The sequence below is a fragment of the Castanea sativa genome, chromosome 1 (genome assembly GCF_040712315.1).
Source record: "Castanea sativa cultivar Marrone di Chiusa Pesio chromosome 1, ASM4071231v1".
Lineage (NCBI taxonomy): Eukaryota > Viridiplantae > Streptophyta > Magnoliopsida > Fagales > Fagaceae > Castanea > Castanea sativa.
The window spans coordinates 66,125,285-66,141,495 of NC_134013.1; the positions used below are offsets into that span (position 1 = coordinate 66,125,285).

General features: G+C 39.4%; 1 protein-coding gene across 1 annotated transcript in view; it reads right to left on the bottom strand.

Annotated features, from left to right (window-relative positions):
• LOC142641702 (nuclear pore complex protein GP210) overlaps positions 1–16,211 on the bottom strand; it is a 41,135-nt gene that overhangs the window by 12,406 nt on the left and 12,518 nt on the right. The window contains exons 18-27 of the mRNA XM_075816183.1: positions 15,923–16,069; positions 15,689–15,808; positions 15,296–15,415; positions 13,830–13,985; positions 13,696–13,758; positions 13,462–13,595; positions 8,075–8,489; positions 6,921–7,023; positions 6,714–6,826; positions 6,406–6,477 (exon numbers count right to left, since the gene is read on the bottom strand). Coding sequence (XP_075672298.1) covers positions 6,406–6,477; positions 6,714–6,826; positions 6,921–7,023; positions 8,075–8,489; positions 13,462–13,595; positions 13,696–13,758; positions 13,830–13,985; positions 15,296–15,415; positions 15,689–15,808; positions 15,923–16,069 — 1,443 coding nt within the window. The remainder of the gene's footprint in view (positions 1–6,405; positions 6,478–6,713; positions 6,827–6,920; positions 7,024–8,074; positions 8,490–13,461; positions 13,596–13,695; positions 13,759–13,829; positions 13,986–15,295; positions 15,416–15,688; positions 15,809–15,922; positions 16,070–16,211) is intronic.

Consider the following 16,211-nt stretch of genomic DNA (forward strand, 5'->3'; position numbering starts at 1 on the left):
CAAAGGATTCTTGCTCCCAATCCTGTGGAGGACGACGAAATTTAGCATCCCAATGAATCCTCCCACCAGACCAACACATAACCTCCGCTACTGAAGAATCCTTTGTTCTACTAATACAATAGAGCTCCGGAAAAGCCTCTTGGAAAGTACGATCACCACACCATACATGCTTCCAAAACTTCACTCGAGTACCATCACCCACATCATACATAAGAAGTTTAGAAAAACGTGTCCAACCACTCCTAATATGTCTCCACAAACTAACACCATAAGCACTGGTCACCTTTTTCGTGCACCAACCACCCCAATCATTCCCATATTTCATTGCAATAACCCTCCTCCATAGAGCATCGTTCTCCATACCATACCTCCATAACCATTTTCCTAACAAGGCAGCATTAAAACTCCTCAAACGTCTAATACCTAACCCTCCAACCTGCAACGGCTTACAAACCTGAGCCCAATTGACCAAGTGTAATTTAGAGTCACCATGAAGACCACCCCACAAAAAATCTCGCTGTAACTTCTCCATACGATTCGCCACCTTCCCAGGAAGAGGCAAAAGGGAAAGGAAGTAAGTAGGTAAGGAGGAAAGAGTACTTTTAATAAGAGTTACCTTACCCCCCTTAGATAGATACAACCTCTTCCACCCTGCTAATCTCCTTTCCATCTTCTCCAAAATAGGATTCCAAATTGCCAACTCTTTAAATTTAGCTCCTAATGGTAGCCCCAAATATCTCAAAGGAAGAGAGGATAGCCTACAACCCAGCATCCCCACCAACACATCCATATTGTAGACCTCCCCTATAGGAACCAACTCAGATTTCCCCAAATTAATCCTTAAACCTGAAACCTCCTCAAATCTAGCTAAGATCGCTCTCAAACAAGCTATATGCGAAGGATCAGCATCACAAAAAATAAGAGTGTCATCAGCAAACAAAAGATGAGACACCATCACCGAGTTGCCAGCTGCATTACCTACAGAGAAGCACGAGAGCGGACCGGAAGAAACGAGGCCACATCCAACAAACGACTCAACCCCTCCATAACAATGTCAAATAGCAACGGAGACAAGGGGTCCCCTTGCCGAATCCCCCTAGAGCTACCAAAAAAATCAGAAGGACTACCATTGATCAGAATGGAGAATTTAACAGTAGATATGCAACACAATATCCACTTTCTCCATTTCTCTGAAAATCCACAACGCTGAAGCATATACATTAAAAAACCCCAGCTCACATGGTCATAAGCCTTCTCCACATCCAACTTACACAAAACTCCCGGAACACCTGACTTCAATCTACTATCAATACATTCTGAAGCAATCAAAAAAGAGTCCAATATCTGTCTACCTTTCACAAATGCATTCTGAGAAGTCGAAATAAGCCCATGTGCCACCCTTCTGAGACGATTAGCCAACACTTTAGAAATGATCTTATAAATCCCACCAACTAAACTAATAGGCCGAAAATCCCTGATCTCCACAGCATCCACCTTTTTGAGAATAAGAGCAAGGAAAGAAGCATTAAGGCTCTTCTCAAACACAGCCTGAGAATGAAAATTGTGGAACACTGCCATAATTTCAGCCTTCAACAAACACCAGCAAGACTGAAAGAACGCCATAGAAAAGCCATCCGGACCAGGAGCCTTATCACCCTTAAAATCACTAATCACCCCAAACACCTCTTCCTCATCAAAAGGTCTATCTAACCACAATGCATCATCCTCTGAGATACAAGAGAACTCCACATCATCTAGTAAAGGTCTATGAGCCACAGTTTCAGTATATAGCTGCCTATAAAAATGAGAGATACAACCAGCTATAGCCTCCGAATCTGAAGACAATTCACCATCTACCATAAGCCTATCAATGGAATTAACTCTTCTGTGAGAGTTAGCTATACGATGAAAGAATTTGGTATTCCTGTCTCCTTCCCTAATACAAAGGACTCTAGACTTCTGCCTCCAACAGATTTCCTCCATCAAAGTAACTTTTTCTAATTCACCTCGAATTCTCTCCAACTCCAGCCTTTCCTCCACAACTAAAGTTCGACTCTCCTCAATCATCTCTAAATCACGAAGCTCTTGCCACAATTTTCTCACCCGATCTTCAACATTTCCAAAAACCTCCACATTCCATTTCTTCAAATCATTTTTCAAAAGCTTCAATTTATAGGCCAACACAAAACTCGGAGTTCCTCGGACATTATAAGATGCCCACCAGGATCGCACCCTCTCCACGAAACCCTCATCTTTCAGCCACATATTCTCAAATCTAAATGGCCTCCTACCGCTCGAAAGGAACCACCCCTCGAGAACAATCGGGAAGTGATCGGATAACGGCCTAGGCAAGCGTTGCTGAGAAACAGACGGAAACATATCATCCCAATCTGCAGAAAACAAAAACCTGTCCAGCCTAGCCTTCGAAGCAACTTCACGAGTATTAGACCAAGTGAAAGATCCCCCTTGAAGCGGAATATCAATGAGACCTTGCTCGGAAATAAAATTGGAGAACTCCCGCATGGCATTAGTAAAAGAGGATGAACCGAACGCTCGGAAGAAACCTAACCACGTTAAAATCACCACCCACACACCATGGAACATTCCACCAACTATTCAAACCAAATAATTCTTCCCATAAGAACCTTCTATCTCTCACGGAAATTAGGACCATAGACACCAGTAAACGCCCAAACAAACTGATCTGACACACTAGTAAATCTACAAGAAACTGAAAATCGCCCCACAGCTGCCTCCTCGTTCTTCACAACCCGTGTAGCCCACATCGGTAACACCCTCCCGAAAGCTCCGCAAGAGCCTAGATAAGACCAATCGACATGTTGGCCCCTCCACAACCGTGAATCACATTTCTAGTTATCAACTCCATTTTAGTTTCTTGAAGACAAATAACATCGAGCTTCCATCTCCTTACCAAATTACGAACCCGAAGCCTTTTATCCCTATCATTCGGCCCTCTAACATTCCAAGAAATGATCTTCAAATTCATTGATGAACCACCACGGCCCTCTCCTTACTTATATTCCTCGGTTTCGTTGAACCAACCTCGCCATTCAGAGATGACAATAACTTGTGCACCTCCCGTTGACCTTTCGCCGACTTACCGTGCTTCATGTGATCATCCACTTGCCTTAAGCTTTTTATCCTTTTTCTTGGCCTCTATAGCCGGCGGCAACCCCAATGTCTGCTCCTCAGAAACCTTCCAAAGAGGTGCCCACTGATTTTCTAAAAGCCTTAATCCGATTTGTTACCCATATTGATAAAGTATTACTATCACCCAACTCCATACACCCAACCCCCCGCTCAGAACTACACTCCAACTCCAAAGGAACTTCTGTGGCCAACGGTACCACCTCTAACGGCTTGCCACTACCCTCCCAAGACATCAAACTCTCATCAAAATCCCCCATCACCTCCTCTGCCTCCTTAACAGTAGACCAAGACTCAACTAACCCACCACGGTCCTCTGCCCAACTAATTATCTGACCGTCAATGATAACAGTGTCATTACCTGTTACAGTCTCAACATCATTGACTGAGCAATCCGACACACTTTCTGGAGATCGATAAAGAGCTAATGGAATCACTACTTGTCGACCATCTCGCAATTGTAACATCCATTCTTTGGAATTACCCCATGATTTATCCAAGTCACTGACCAATTCCCTAATAGTGGGAAGATGATTAGAAGCCATCTTACCATCAGAGGCCTCTTGCTCCGTCGCCCTTACCTCCGGACCCACCAACTCATCATCCTCCTCCTTCATCTTCGTCGGAGATGACGACATCTCCACCAACTGATCAATCAAGTCCCCTGAAGACATCCCCTTCCTCACTGCCGGCTCAACCGAAGTACATATCGGAGCTACTGTTGACGAACCCACCTCGCAAACATCCTGCACGACTTCCGACGTCAATATCGGCACTTGTGGGAGAGGCTGGGTATGCGCTCGAGCTCACGGAACACAAGACCCACTCCCGCGCCTACTTCCCGGCCGAAATGGGAGAAGTCGAGCCAATGGTGGCCATCGGAACCTTCGTCGTCCTCCTTGGTGGTAGAGAACCAAGCACCGAGCTCTGCGAGACGGTCGGTACACAACGTGCCCGAAATGCTTAACTCTAACTCCTCGGCAAATGGGCCCGTAAGACTCTGGGCTTGGTATAATTTCGGCGTCCGGAGCAAGCCCGCCTCAAAAACAACGGCGGCTAGTCAACGGTGGGCACAGGCAACACTTAACCGCACAGGCTTCCAAAGGCCCATTGTCCATTCCCCTTACTCACACCACAGGCAGAAATTTCCTCACGTGCCACCCACTTGCCTTTCTTATCTCACCTATAACGTTGCCAAGACACCCGCCTCTTACCAAATTCATTTACTTCCACAGTCAAACCTTTCCTTAACCAGCCAGACCTCCTAAATTGATGCTCCCTGCCAGAATCAACAGCTTTCAAATTCAAATTAGTGAATCTGAATTTATTTTGTTCCGGGATTTTCTCCTTAAGCCTAGCATCTCCATTAATACTACGATGGCTCCCCTCCACACCACCCACGGCAATCGGTAAAGCATTATCAGCCGGAGCTTCAAGAGCCACCACCTGAATCCCCACTTCGTCTCTCGGAGGCTGCGTTGTGTTCTCCACAACTTGACACTTCTCTGCCTCTCTAATGAAAGGCTGGTACAAAGGCTTCCTTACTTGCACAGGTGCTTTTACCGTTTCAGCAAAGGACCGGGGAGGATGAATCACTGAATCCAACTTAGCCTTATACGATATGGCTTTTGAACCCAACGCATAATGAGAAGGTTCCAACATTCTCCGCAATTCAATTCCAAAAACCCTCCACCCTTGTTGTGCCTTGCCCGCCGGAATAATGATCGATCTTCTCATCCCACCAACTTTTAACTCAGTTACTAAGATAAAGAGCCCAAACGGGTTAGAACCCCGTTGCACTGTGTAGGCAGAGTCTCCATCCCTGAGCGTGAGAAAATGTTTGGGGTTGACCCCAATCACCATTTGTTCCAAACTCTGCATTAACCAGCTTGCTGCATTCCTACCCATAAACACTGAGTGCATAAAATACTTCCCTCGTTCAAAAATCTTAAGGGAGAAAAAGTTCCCCCCTTCCTCAACCACCAATTGAAACAACTTCGATTCAATAAAAAAGCTGCGAGATCCACCCATATCGAACCAAAACAGAAATAAAACAAAGAACCGGAAAAAAGAATTTCTGACTAATTTGAGGTAGCCGGGCCTCTCATCCTAAAAGCTAGGGAGCCTAATAAGGCTTATTTCAAACATAAGTCTCAGGAAGTCTCCTATGGGGCTAATTAGGAAATTTCCATGACATATCTTACAACGACTGAACAAAACAATGCATCAGGTGTGGGCTGTGTGGCTAGGGCTGCAAACAATCCAGCCCCATGCTATTCATTGAGCTTTAACTCAAGTGACACTTCTCCCCTTTAAGAATAGGGTTAAAGCTGAGCTCTTAAGTTCAAGACCTGCTGGGTATGTGTATAACCTATCAATAAAAGTATAAAAATAGTTTTCAAGCTTCCACAAAAACTCAACTTGAGCTCATTTCAATACTCATGAGTGATAGGCCAAGCACAGGTTTGGCTCTGCTCCGTCTTTTGATAAATGAGCTCAACAATATCAAGTAATGCCCGATTCCAGCTCAAGTTATGCTTGGTTCATTTAACAGTATTAAATTAGATATATGATTGAGTGGAGGGCAAGGACCAAAAATATGATTTTTAGGTTTTCTCAAGACCGAGCTTATACAGGTCAAGTATAGACGTAGAGGATTATGAATAAAAACATAAACCAATAGCATGTAAGTTGGAATTACATTGAATTTCCTAGATCCAGCATATTTGAGCCAATTAAGCTGAGCTGAAGTACACAGAGCCCTTAGGCTCCAGTTCTTTAACAAGCACACATCAAAACCACCGTACATGGGTTTGTGAAAACAAGCCAAGTCCTAGCAGTACATGAACAACTGAGTTCATTTACCACCCTAGGTGTGGCCCATCTACTGGTAGTCTCAAATCACTATACATGGGTTCATACATCCAGCAATGAATAAATAAATAAAATGAGGTTTATGGTAAAAATGGCACAAATAAGTAGCAAGAGAAATTTTGAAACTGTAGAATCAGTTATTTCCGTTTAAGATGTAAAATGAATTAGAATAATAAAGGAAAGCATGCCTTGAGTGTATTGGCATGACAAAATCAGAGCCTTTCTGCAGCATTTCTATGGAACTTAGCTTTCAAGCTATGTGCAAGAGAAGAAATGCATAATTTATGGCTGGAAGATAGCATCACTTCTTTACCGTGCTTTCAAGCATTCTTAAGGGTTGTGAAAAAAGGGATTAGTTTGTACCAGAATATAGTCTGACTTCAATGGTGAACTACTCATTGATACTCGTACAAGAGCTCTTCCATGTCTTAATGCCTTCAACAAAAATTAGCAAGTTCATGAGTTACAGTTAGATGATATGGCCAGGAATAAATAGAATGAATACTGAAATAAGTGTTCTCCATTTTTTTATACAGATGAGATAAAATGCATGATCAAATGCAATGTAAAGCAGAACAAATGGAAAAAGGGCCAAGTCGTGATTCCTCTCCAGTAGTTTGCTCTTTGAAGCTGGGACAATTGAAACTCAAAAGTTTATGTAAACAACAAACCTTGAGATGAATATTTCCATCGTCATCATGTGTGTTGTTTATGAGGACAATATCAGGATAGTTAGTTTCAGCATGGAAGAGAACTGCATTGTGTGCTTCATAAAAAGGATTTCCTGGTCAATAGCAAAATAACAGGTAGACTGATGAGGACTTAAATCCAGAAGCTATGATTCCCCATAAACATTAAAAAACGCTGAACTTTACTACCTAGAGTATCAGAATAGCTTATTGGCAGTTTAAGATCAGCACCAACAGCAAGATTGATTACATGAAAAGGGAACTCCTTATTTGTTATCCTTATTTGAGCCACCTGGTCAAAATGCACAGACATCAGCATAGTGAATTCTAAAACTTGTACACAAAGTGTTAAAGAATGTAGACTCAAATTTCAATAGACTAAGATGAGGCAAAGGCACAAGAAGGAACCCAAGACATTGTACATATTTTCCAAATGCTATGCAGTAACTACATTTTGACAAACATTATGAACTATACCTGCATGTAACCCATTAAAATTTGCTAACTCATATCAATTGCTTTTCTTATTAAGTCATAAGAAAAAGAAGTGATTTATTAATGCAAATGTATGAAACTGGGCAAGGGGCATCTGCTTGTGTGAAAATTAATTGGAATTCCCATCTTTGACATATTGAATTATACACATTTCAATTTGCACCAAACTATCGAGGAATTTGAGACGCTAACAATGTCTCGTTCTCATGAGGTTAGACAAATCTAATGCTAAGATATGAACATGCAACCCACACTCATAGAATTACAGAACCTTTTATTTTTCCCTTTTTTGCAGGGCGAGGGCACCCAAAAGACAACAATATATCTGGAGAACCATATTAGAAATAAGAGCATTCACAACAGCTTATGTAAAATAGCATAAAGCCCAAAAATCACCAACATCAGATTATGAACAGGTTATGCAAAATGGGATTTTGCTACAGAGCTTGGGCAAATATAAAAGTTACTGAAGCTTATGCAAAACATTTTTTTATTTTTTCTTTGCATTTCCAGAGGGTGAAGGAAGAGAGTGGATGGTGATTGTTGCATGTGAAGAGAGAAAAACGTTTAAAAAAATCAAGAAAGTTTGTTATTTTAAAGAAAAAAATTATAAAATAGATAAACAGATGTGCATGTTTTGAAGAATGGTTAGTTAAAATAGAAAAAGTAGGTTCTTATTCTGAAATAGATAGTAATTTTTGCGTAAGTTGACGTGAATGCTCTAATAAAGCTTACCTACATCACTCTGCAAGGCATCAACAATATATTTAAAGAACTAAAATAGAAATAATAAAGCTTCCCTACATCTACACCAATTATTAGCCCTACATAAGATCAAATATCCATACCTCAGCGACCCGGACACAAGAGGCAATCTCAATTCTTCCTGTTGTACGATCTTTTGCCTGAATGCATGCAAGATTGTTGCTGTCTGTTGTCTTTATCCTATCCCTGTGAATGGAAATAGAATCTTTCTGCACAGCTTCATTCTTCTCACCACAACATCTTAATAATGAATATACAATAGTTCCCTTCCGACTTTGACCATCCCACTGGCCATACGATTCTGAAGACGAAGGCAATAGACTTGTTGTAGTATAATGGGGAGGAAGAACCCAGGTTATGGGAACTCCAAGAGCAAGAGGGAGATCTGCCACCACCAATAATGATACCGATGCACTGTAAAACCTTGACCCTGAGTTAGAACCAGGAGTTATAAAATCACATGAGAATGTGACACTGACATTTGCCCTGCCTGCAGATCTGGAATGGAGTGACAATGGCATATAAGAAAAATAAGCCAACTAAGAGTTGTCAATTAGAATAGATAGAAAGCAGATGTAGCTCATACCACAATAGGATAAGACAAAGGTTTTTTCTTTTGATAAGATACAGGTAAAAAGTACAAACAATTCATCAGCACATTTTATTTTTAAATACCTCAAAACCATGCTTCATAAGAAATGTTTACAGGTTAAGTGCTGACTGAAAAATAAGAATTACATGCTAGTACCTAAATTTGGTCATATAAACAAAATAGGCCGAGGAACTTTCAAAGCTTCTGATGAAACAGTATATATCCATAATCTATCAGCCCTCTGTTTTTTGTTCAAGCACAATATATCCATAATCTATCAGCCCTCCGTTTTTTGCTCAAGCACATTAAGGCCCCAAAATTTCCTAGATCTTGCAATTCTTTTCATTAAGTCCCAGCCTAAGAAGCACAGACATGGACACAGTTCGACACTACATGAAACACGGTGAAATATCAATTCTTGAAAATCTAGGTCACGACACATCAAGGACATGAAAATTAATTTATTAATATAAATATTTTTAGGCATATTTTATGTAATTATCTTAGATTTTAAAATTAAGTAATAGCCATCGACAAGTTTACAAACATAACTAAATTAATTTTTTTGATAAGTAAACATAACTAAATTAATTTTAAAACAATAATTGATAGGAAGTCCTTCTATTTCTTCGGTTTATGATCTGATGGATGCTTGTAATTTGTGTTTTTGATTGTTTTGGTCCCCAGTTGTATATTTCTGTATACATGGTTGACTCCTTTTTATGATCTGAATAAAATTTACGTTGCTTAAAAATAAATTTAAAAAAAGATAGCAAAGAAGTAAACTGATACTTATAAACAATTTGATATATTCAAAATAGAAAAACATAAGGAAATAAAAGAAAAAAAAATTGACTATTCAATACTAATCTTGACATATTCAGTAAATAAAACCATAAGCACAATAACACATCAAAGAAAAAATAAATAAATAAAAAGGGGAAATTACATTAAATGGTCCACAGTTTAAACCCTATTCAATTAGATCCCAGGTTTTTAATTTTGTCAATTAAAGTCCCAAACTTATGAAACAATTTCAATTGGGATCACCTGTCCAACTCATTATTAATTTTTATTTTATTCTAGGCATTAATGGAGCAGAACAAGGGGGGAAAGCATTATTAAACTTTCTCTATTTGGAATCCGATCCTTGAGAGGATGGAAAAGAAGCTTTCTAGCTAAAAGCAGCTTTATTTGTCTAAGGGTGGTAGACTCACTTTGCTGAAAAGTACCCTTTCAAGCCTTCCGATTTATTACCTTTCCCTTTTTACTATCCCTAAAGCTGTGGCTACTAGATTGGAACGCATTCAGAGGAACTTCTTATGGGGTTCGTCAGATGAGTGTTTCAAATATCCTTTGGTGACTTGGGAAAATGTTTGCCTACCGCGTGTGTTGGGTGGGCTGGGAATTCGGATTTTGGCATCTTTTAACCAGGCCCTACTTGGAAAATGGCTCTGGAGGTTTGGTCACGAAACCACCAATCTGTGGCGAAGGGTCATAGCCATGAAATATGGGGAGGGAAAAGGGGTTTGGTGTACTAGAGCTAGTAGAAGGGCTCATGGTTGTGGATTATGGCGGAGTATTAGTGAAGGGTGAGATACTTTCGCTAAGCATTTCTCTTTTGTAGTAGGGGATGGTTCTCGTATTCTTTTTTGGCATGATAAGTGGACTGGGGATGTTCCTCTTAAAATTCTTTATCCTCATTTGTACTTGTGCTCAGCCAATAAGGAGGCTTGTATTTCTGAAGTGTTGAGTCCTCCAGTGGGTGATACTGACAGAAGTGTGGAGTTTAAGATTTTATAGGAAATTCAATGATTGGGAGTTAGCGGCTTCCTACTCCCTTCTTCATTTCATCCAAACTCGTATCCCTAGGGGTGGAGGGTGTGACAGGCTTTGTTGGAATCTTAATGGAAGTGGGAGTTTGATATTCGGTCTTTTTATCATAAGATTCGAAATGCAGCTTCTTCCACTTTCCCTTGGAAGGGCATTTGGAAAGCTAAGGTTCCTAAAAGGGTGGCTTTTTTCACGTGGACAATAGCTCATGGTTAAATTCTTACCTTGGATAACCTTATGCTTCGCGGTCACCCTTTGGCGAATCGTTGTTGTATGTGCTGCTATAATGCGGAATCTGTGAATCACCTGTTACTTTTTTGTTCGATAGCTCATTCTTTGTGGATGTATATGCTTTAGCTGTTTGAGATCGATTGGGTCATGCCAGGTTCAGTGGCGAACTTATTATTTTGTTGGTATAATTGACTTGGGAAGCATAGCTCTGATATTTGGAATTTGGTTCCAGGCTGTTTATTATGGACCATTTGAACCGAACAGAATTGGCAGTCTTTTGAGGATGAGGGGAAAATTGTGGTTCAGTTATTAGAGCTTTGCCATCGGACTCTCTTTGATTGGTCTCGTTGTTGGGGTTTCTCGGTTTGTTCTTCCCTTACGGATTTTCTTTCGTCTATTAGAATAGATTAGAGGCTGCTTTTGTCCTTCTGTTTCTTTTGTTTCCTTCATTCACTACCGTGAACTCCTTGTATTTTTCTTGCTTTTCTTTGATCAATAATATTCTCTTATTACTTATCAAAAAAAAAAGTATTTCACCTAGCTAACTATTAACTAGTTTCACTTTTCTGGCAATCAGTCTCTCACTCTACGCAAAGCTTTCTCTCTCTACCTTTCTGTCCATAGCTGCCAACTTGATTTATGAACAAGCTCTAGGAGAGATAAAGAGTTTAATTAATAATTTCCCAACTTTATCTGCTCTGTAACTGCCTATAATAATGAAATGAATAACGGAGATAAACAAAGGCTGCAAATTAAAACAATTACATAAATTTGGGACTTTAATTAACAAAATTAGAAAACTGGGACTTAATTTGAAATATTTTATAAATTGTGGGCCTTTATGTATTTTCCCCAATAACAATTAAAACATAGAATTCAACACCAACTTAGCAAAATCGGGAAAAAAAAAGTAAAATGCTCAAAGAGTTTTCAAGAACCATTGAGCAGAAGCAAGATAAAGAAAAAATATATATATGAAAAGAGAAAAATAAGAGATCAGCAACATAAGGGCCCATTGTAGCTAGCAGAGAGAGCATGCCGATAAGGGTCTGTGGAGTTGCGAATAAGTGCCAGAGTCACCAATTGATGGGGAGAGAGAGAGATCAGCAGTGAAGAACTGTGGTGGTAAATTGTAATACTAATACTATAAATCTAATCTGATTCTTTCACTGTGAAATGGAACCTGTGGTGGTAAATAGTAATATTAATACTATAAATCTAATCTGATTCTTGCAACTATGAAATGGAACCGTACAACAAAGAAGAGGTACTAATCAAGGGGTGTGAGGTGAGAGGCATTTGCCACACGTTGGCCGGTGCATTTGTTGCCAATAACTGCCTAGTTGTGGCAATGAGCAGGTCCAAGGGCTCAATGGCAGACTTGGAGCACGATCCCAGATTTGACCGCCATGATTCTTACCGCCAATCTAGACATTGCAGTGAGTTTTGGGCTTCTTTTTTTTTTCTATGTTTGTATGTGGATGTTGAGCCAAGCCAGCCACTGTTAGTCAATTTTAACAGCAAACTAAAAAAAGTATCAATTTGACACGTGTGGAGTTAAGGGAGTAAATTGGCAAAAATATAAGTTTAGGGGGTATAATGGCCACTACACTAAAGTTCAGGAGGTGTCATGGCATCTTGGACCATTACATTAACATATCTAATATCTTCAACGCTCCCCCTCAAGCTAGAGCATATAGCATATAGGTCCAGCTTGGAACATTAACATTTACACCCTAAACAACTCCTACATAGTGCCTTGGTAATTGATGAACAAGAGAGGGTGCAAATTCACCTGGGCAGGCTGAAATAGAATTTGAACCAACTTAAATGATTTGAAACCCAACAAAGAACCAAACAGAGACTTTATTCTGATTAGGTTATCCTTATCCTTATCGAGGAAAAGCCACCGCAAGCAACCTCCATGACCAAAAAAACCAACATGGCAGGCTGAAACCTACTGAGGAGTACCGGATCTGCTAAGACTCACCGGAATATGATGAAAACAACAACCCAACAACAAAAAGCCACTGAGAAACGCCAACAACAACCAAGATCAGTGGAGGATGGTCAGAAACCACCACTGATCTTCTGTTGATAACAACAAAAACAGATGCAAGCACCAAGATCTACCAAGCTGGGTTGCGGGTCACATCTGGATTTCAGGTCGAACCTATGCCTTCAGGTTGAATCCGCAACACCAATGACAACAACAACAGCCACCAGCGACGACAACGAGACAACCACCAACAGCAAAAACCATCAAGAACAACTAACAACAGCATCCACCAAGAACAACCAACAACCACCAACAACTATCAACAGCAACCACCAACAACAACACAAACTTAGATCTGAAGGTTGCACAAGCAACCAACCACCAACTACCGAGAACAATAGTAACAACGATATAAATATGGCTTTGATAAGAGAAGCTGAAGCAGAAAAGAAAAGAGAGAAGAATACAAGTAACGTGGTTCAGCTTCAGCCAACATCGTACATCCATGAGATAAAGCCCTAGTGGCTACTTCTTTATTGAATTCTTAGTTGTTGATTACAATGAACCCTAGTAGTGTGTATATAAGAGCTAGGGTTAGCCCTACAATATCCTCAACAATCTTCATCTGATTTCAAATAGTCACAACTGTATGAGAAATACTTAATCCAAAAGAAGAAGACTGGACTAGAATCTACGCAGATGCAATCAATCGTAGGATGAAATGTTTGACTGCTCAATGCAATTAATTTCAGTATAAAACCTGATGCATCCCATTGAGAGAACATAAAACCAATGTAGCAGTAACTTTAGCGTACCTTCCATACAAAACCTTGATAAAACCAAGTTCTTTCTCTTCCAAATAACTAGTGAATTGAACTTCTTTTGAAGTAGCCACCAGGGATTTATACATTTCCCCATGCGAATGCTCTGACACAAGGAAACCCAACACCTAAACAAGGGGAAAAAGAAAAGGTCAAGCACACAATATCCCTGGTAAAAACATGTGATGAGCAGAAATCCCAAGTAGTTCGACACCAAACTTATCCAACCTTTTCATCTTCTACAGTCCACTGATAATTTTTGCAGAGCTCATAAAAAGAAAACAAATGTCCCTGATATTACAAAGAAGTCAATCAGTACTTTAATAAGAGAAAGGTAATAATTGTTGGCTTTCAATTCCTACCTCAGGAAACACAGGATATATTGGCATCTCACGCCCAACGCCAAGTTGATCACTTTGTACATTCAAAGCCATCACAGATGGAACTCCTATTTTGACATTGCCATATGCTTGACAAATTACAGTATCCCCTTTGCCAAAAACCGAGGCAAGAACAGTCTGATCATAATAACAAATGTCAGTATATTCCTAGTAGAAATGTAAATAAGACATACTCAATGAAAAAGAAAAAAAAGAAATAAGGAAAAAAGTTGTAGAGGCAACATCTACTGGTCTTGATTAGGTAAATCCAATGGTTCAAGAGGACAGAATTGCCCTGCCTGAAATCGTCATTTGTAACGGCAAGCCTATTTACTTCTAATATAATTTTATAAAGGAAATGCAAAAATACCCCCTGAACTCTTGGTCAAAAACAAACTGGTCCCCTATACTCCTAATTTGAAATTTTAACCCCTGAACTATGACAAATGCCCAAACCTTACTGTTGCCATTCTATTTATTGAATGGATGGACAATGCTACATGCATTTTAATAAAAACTATTTTTAAATTAGAATTTAATAAAAAGTTTCCCTTTAAAAATCTTTTTTTTTTCTCTTCCTTCACCAGTCACACCATGGACTGTCACAATCACCACCAAACCACAAACACCCAACCACCACCACAAACAACCACACAACCCCAAAAAAAATTTCAGCCACTTCCCCAAATAAAACACTTTTTTTTTATGTAAGTAATAATGTTCATTGAAAATAAAAATGACTAGGAAACATACACTCAATTCTCAAACAGTCACCTAATAACATGGTTTTCATCACAATCCCCAACCAGAATAGCCTACTCATAATGCTAGACCCAAACAACACCACCCCCACTTCCTCAAGCTCTCCATGTACAACACACCTAATGTAAGGCCTCTCCTTTACCTTTACCTTTGATTAAAGGTCACACCCACTGCACAAAACTCCCACTTTTGCGAGGTCTGATAGAGATGATTGGGAGAATTTTATTAGATCTTAATTATAAAAATAATATTTTTTTTATTAAAATGCTATCATGTGAAATGCATGAAATACTTTTTGTCAATTAGATTAAAAAAATGGTACCAAAAGGAGTGATTTTGGCATTTACCAAGGGTTCAAGGTATCATAATTTCAAATTAGAAATAGTGGGGGTCAAATTTGATTTTACCCAAAGTTCAAGGGATATTTTTGCATTTTTCCTTTTTGAAGAAGTGTTCTTGCCACAGAATAACCAAAAACAGGTAACCATTAACAAGAAGCCAGATGCACACTCTGACTAGGCAGCTGACTGCAAGTTATAGGATCTATCATATCCAACATCAAATATCATGCCTCATAGCTCATAAAAGAAAAGAACAACAAAAACTAGTAATACATAATCAATGCATAAAAAAGCTATAGATAATAGTTAACAGCAAAGCAGCATTAGCCAGTTATCATATCTTACAGTATTGCCAGGTGAATTTGCAGACAATCTTCCTGAAGATTTCTGAATTGTTGCAATCCCCTCATCCATACTAGCATACTCAACATACACTCCGATAGTTGGGCCTCCTTCAACAGTAAGCTAAGCATACAAAAACATAAGGCACCAATAAGTAACAAAAAAAAAACACACACACACACACACACAAGTACACATAAATACATACAGAAACACGTGTATAATTTTGTCTTTGGGGGGGGGGGGGGGGGTGGACTTCTAGAGTCATTGAAATGAAATATAACATCCATTGTAGCAACAAAATGAATTTCTCTTTATCTTAGCACTATCAACTAAACCTAATGTTTATGATTAGAACAAGGAATAGACAAGCAAATATTTATATCCAGAACATACCACATATGATGCACCTGGTGCCAGGAAAATATTAGGAGGGTGAATTCTTGGTGGTGCATAAACTTCGACCTTTATTGGCTGACTCAAAATTTCATGTCCAGATTGCTGTGAAGCACTGACCTGATATCAAGTTTTATCTTTAAACTTGCGTCACCCCAAATTTTCAACAGAGAATCTAACAATGGATGCTAATTGGAGACATAAAATATTTGTGTTAATCAACAGTGAACTTACATAAAGAGTTGTGATTCCCAGATGTGTCCCCATAATTTTAAAGTTCGGCCCTTTCACATGCCCACCATGAGGACTCAAGGTATCATCAATGCCTATGAGTTCAACTATGTGATCCTCAATATGGACATGAATATTCATGTAAGCATACTGCATCACAAGTTCCCAGTCACTGAAGTAATTATTTAAAAACAAACAAAACCTTCTTAAAGCATGAAAAGAATAGAGGTCAAGAATATCTATATAAAACAACAGGCTCTATTTTTCACATGCAGACTACTGCAAGATGTGT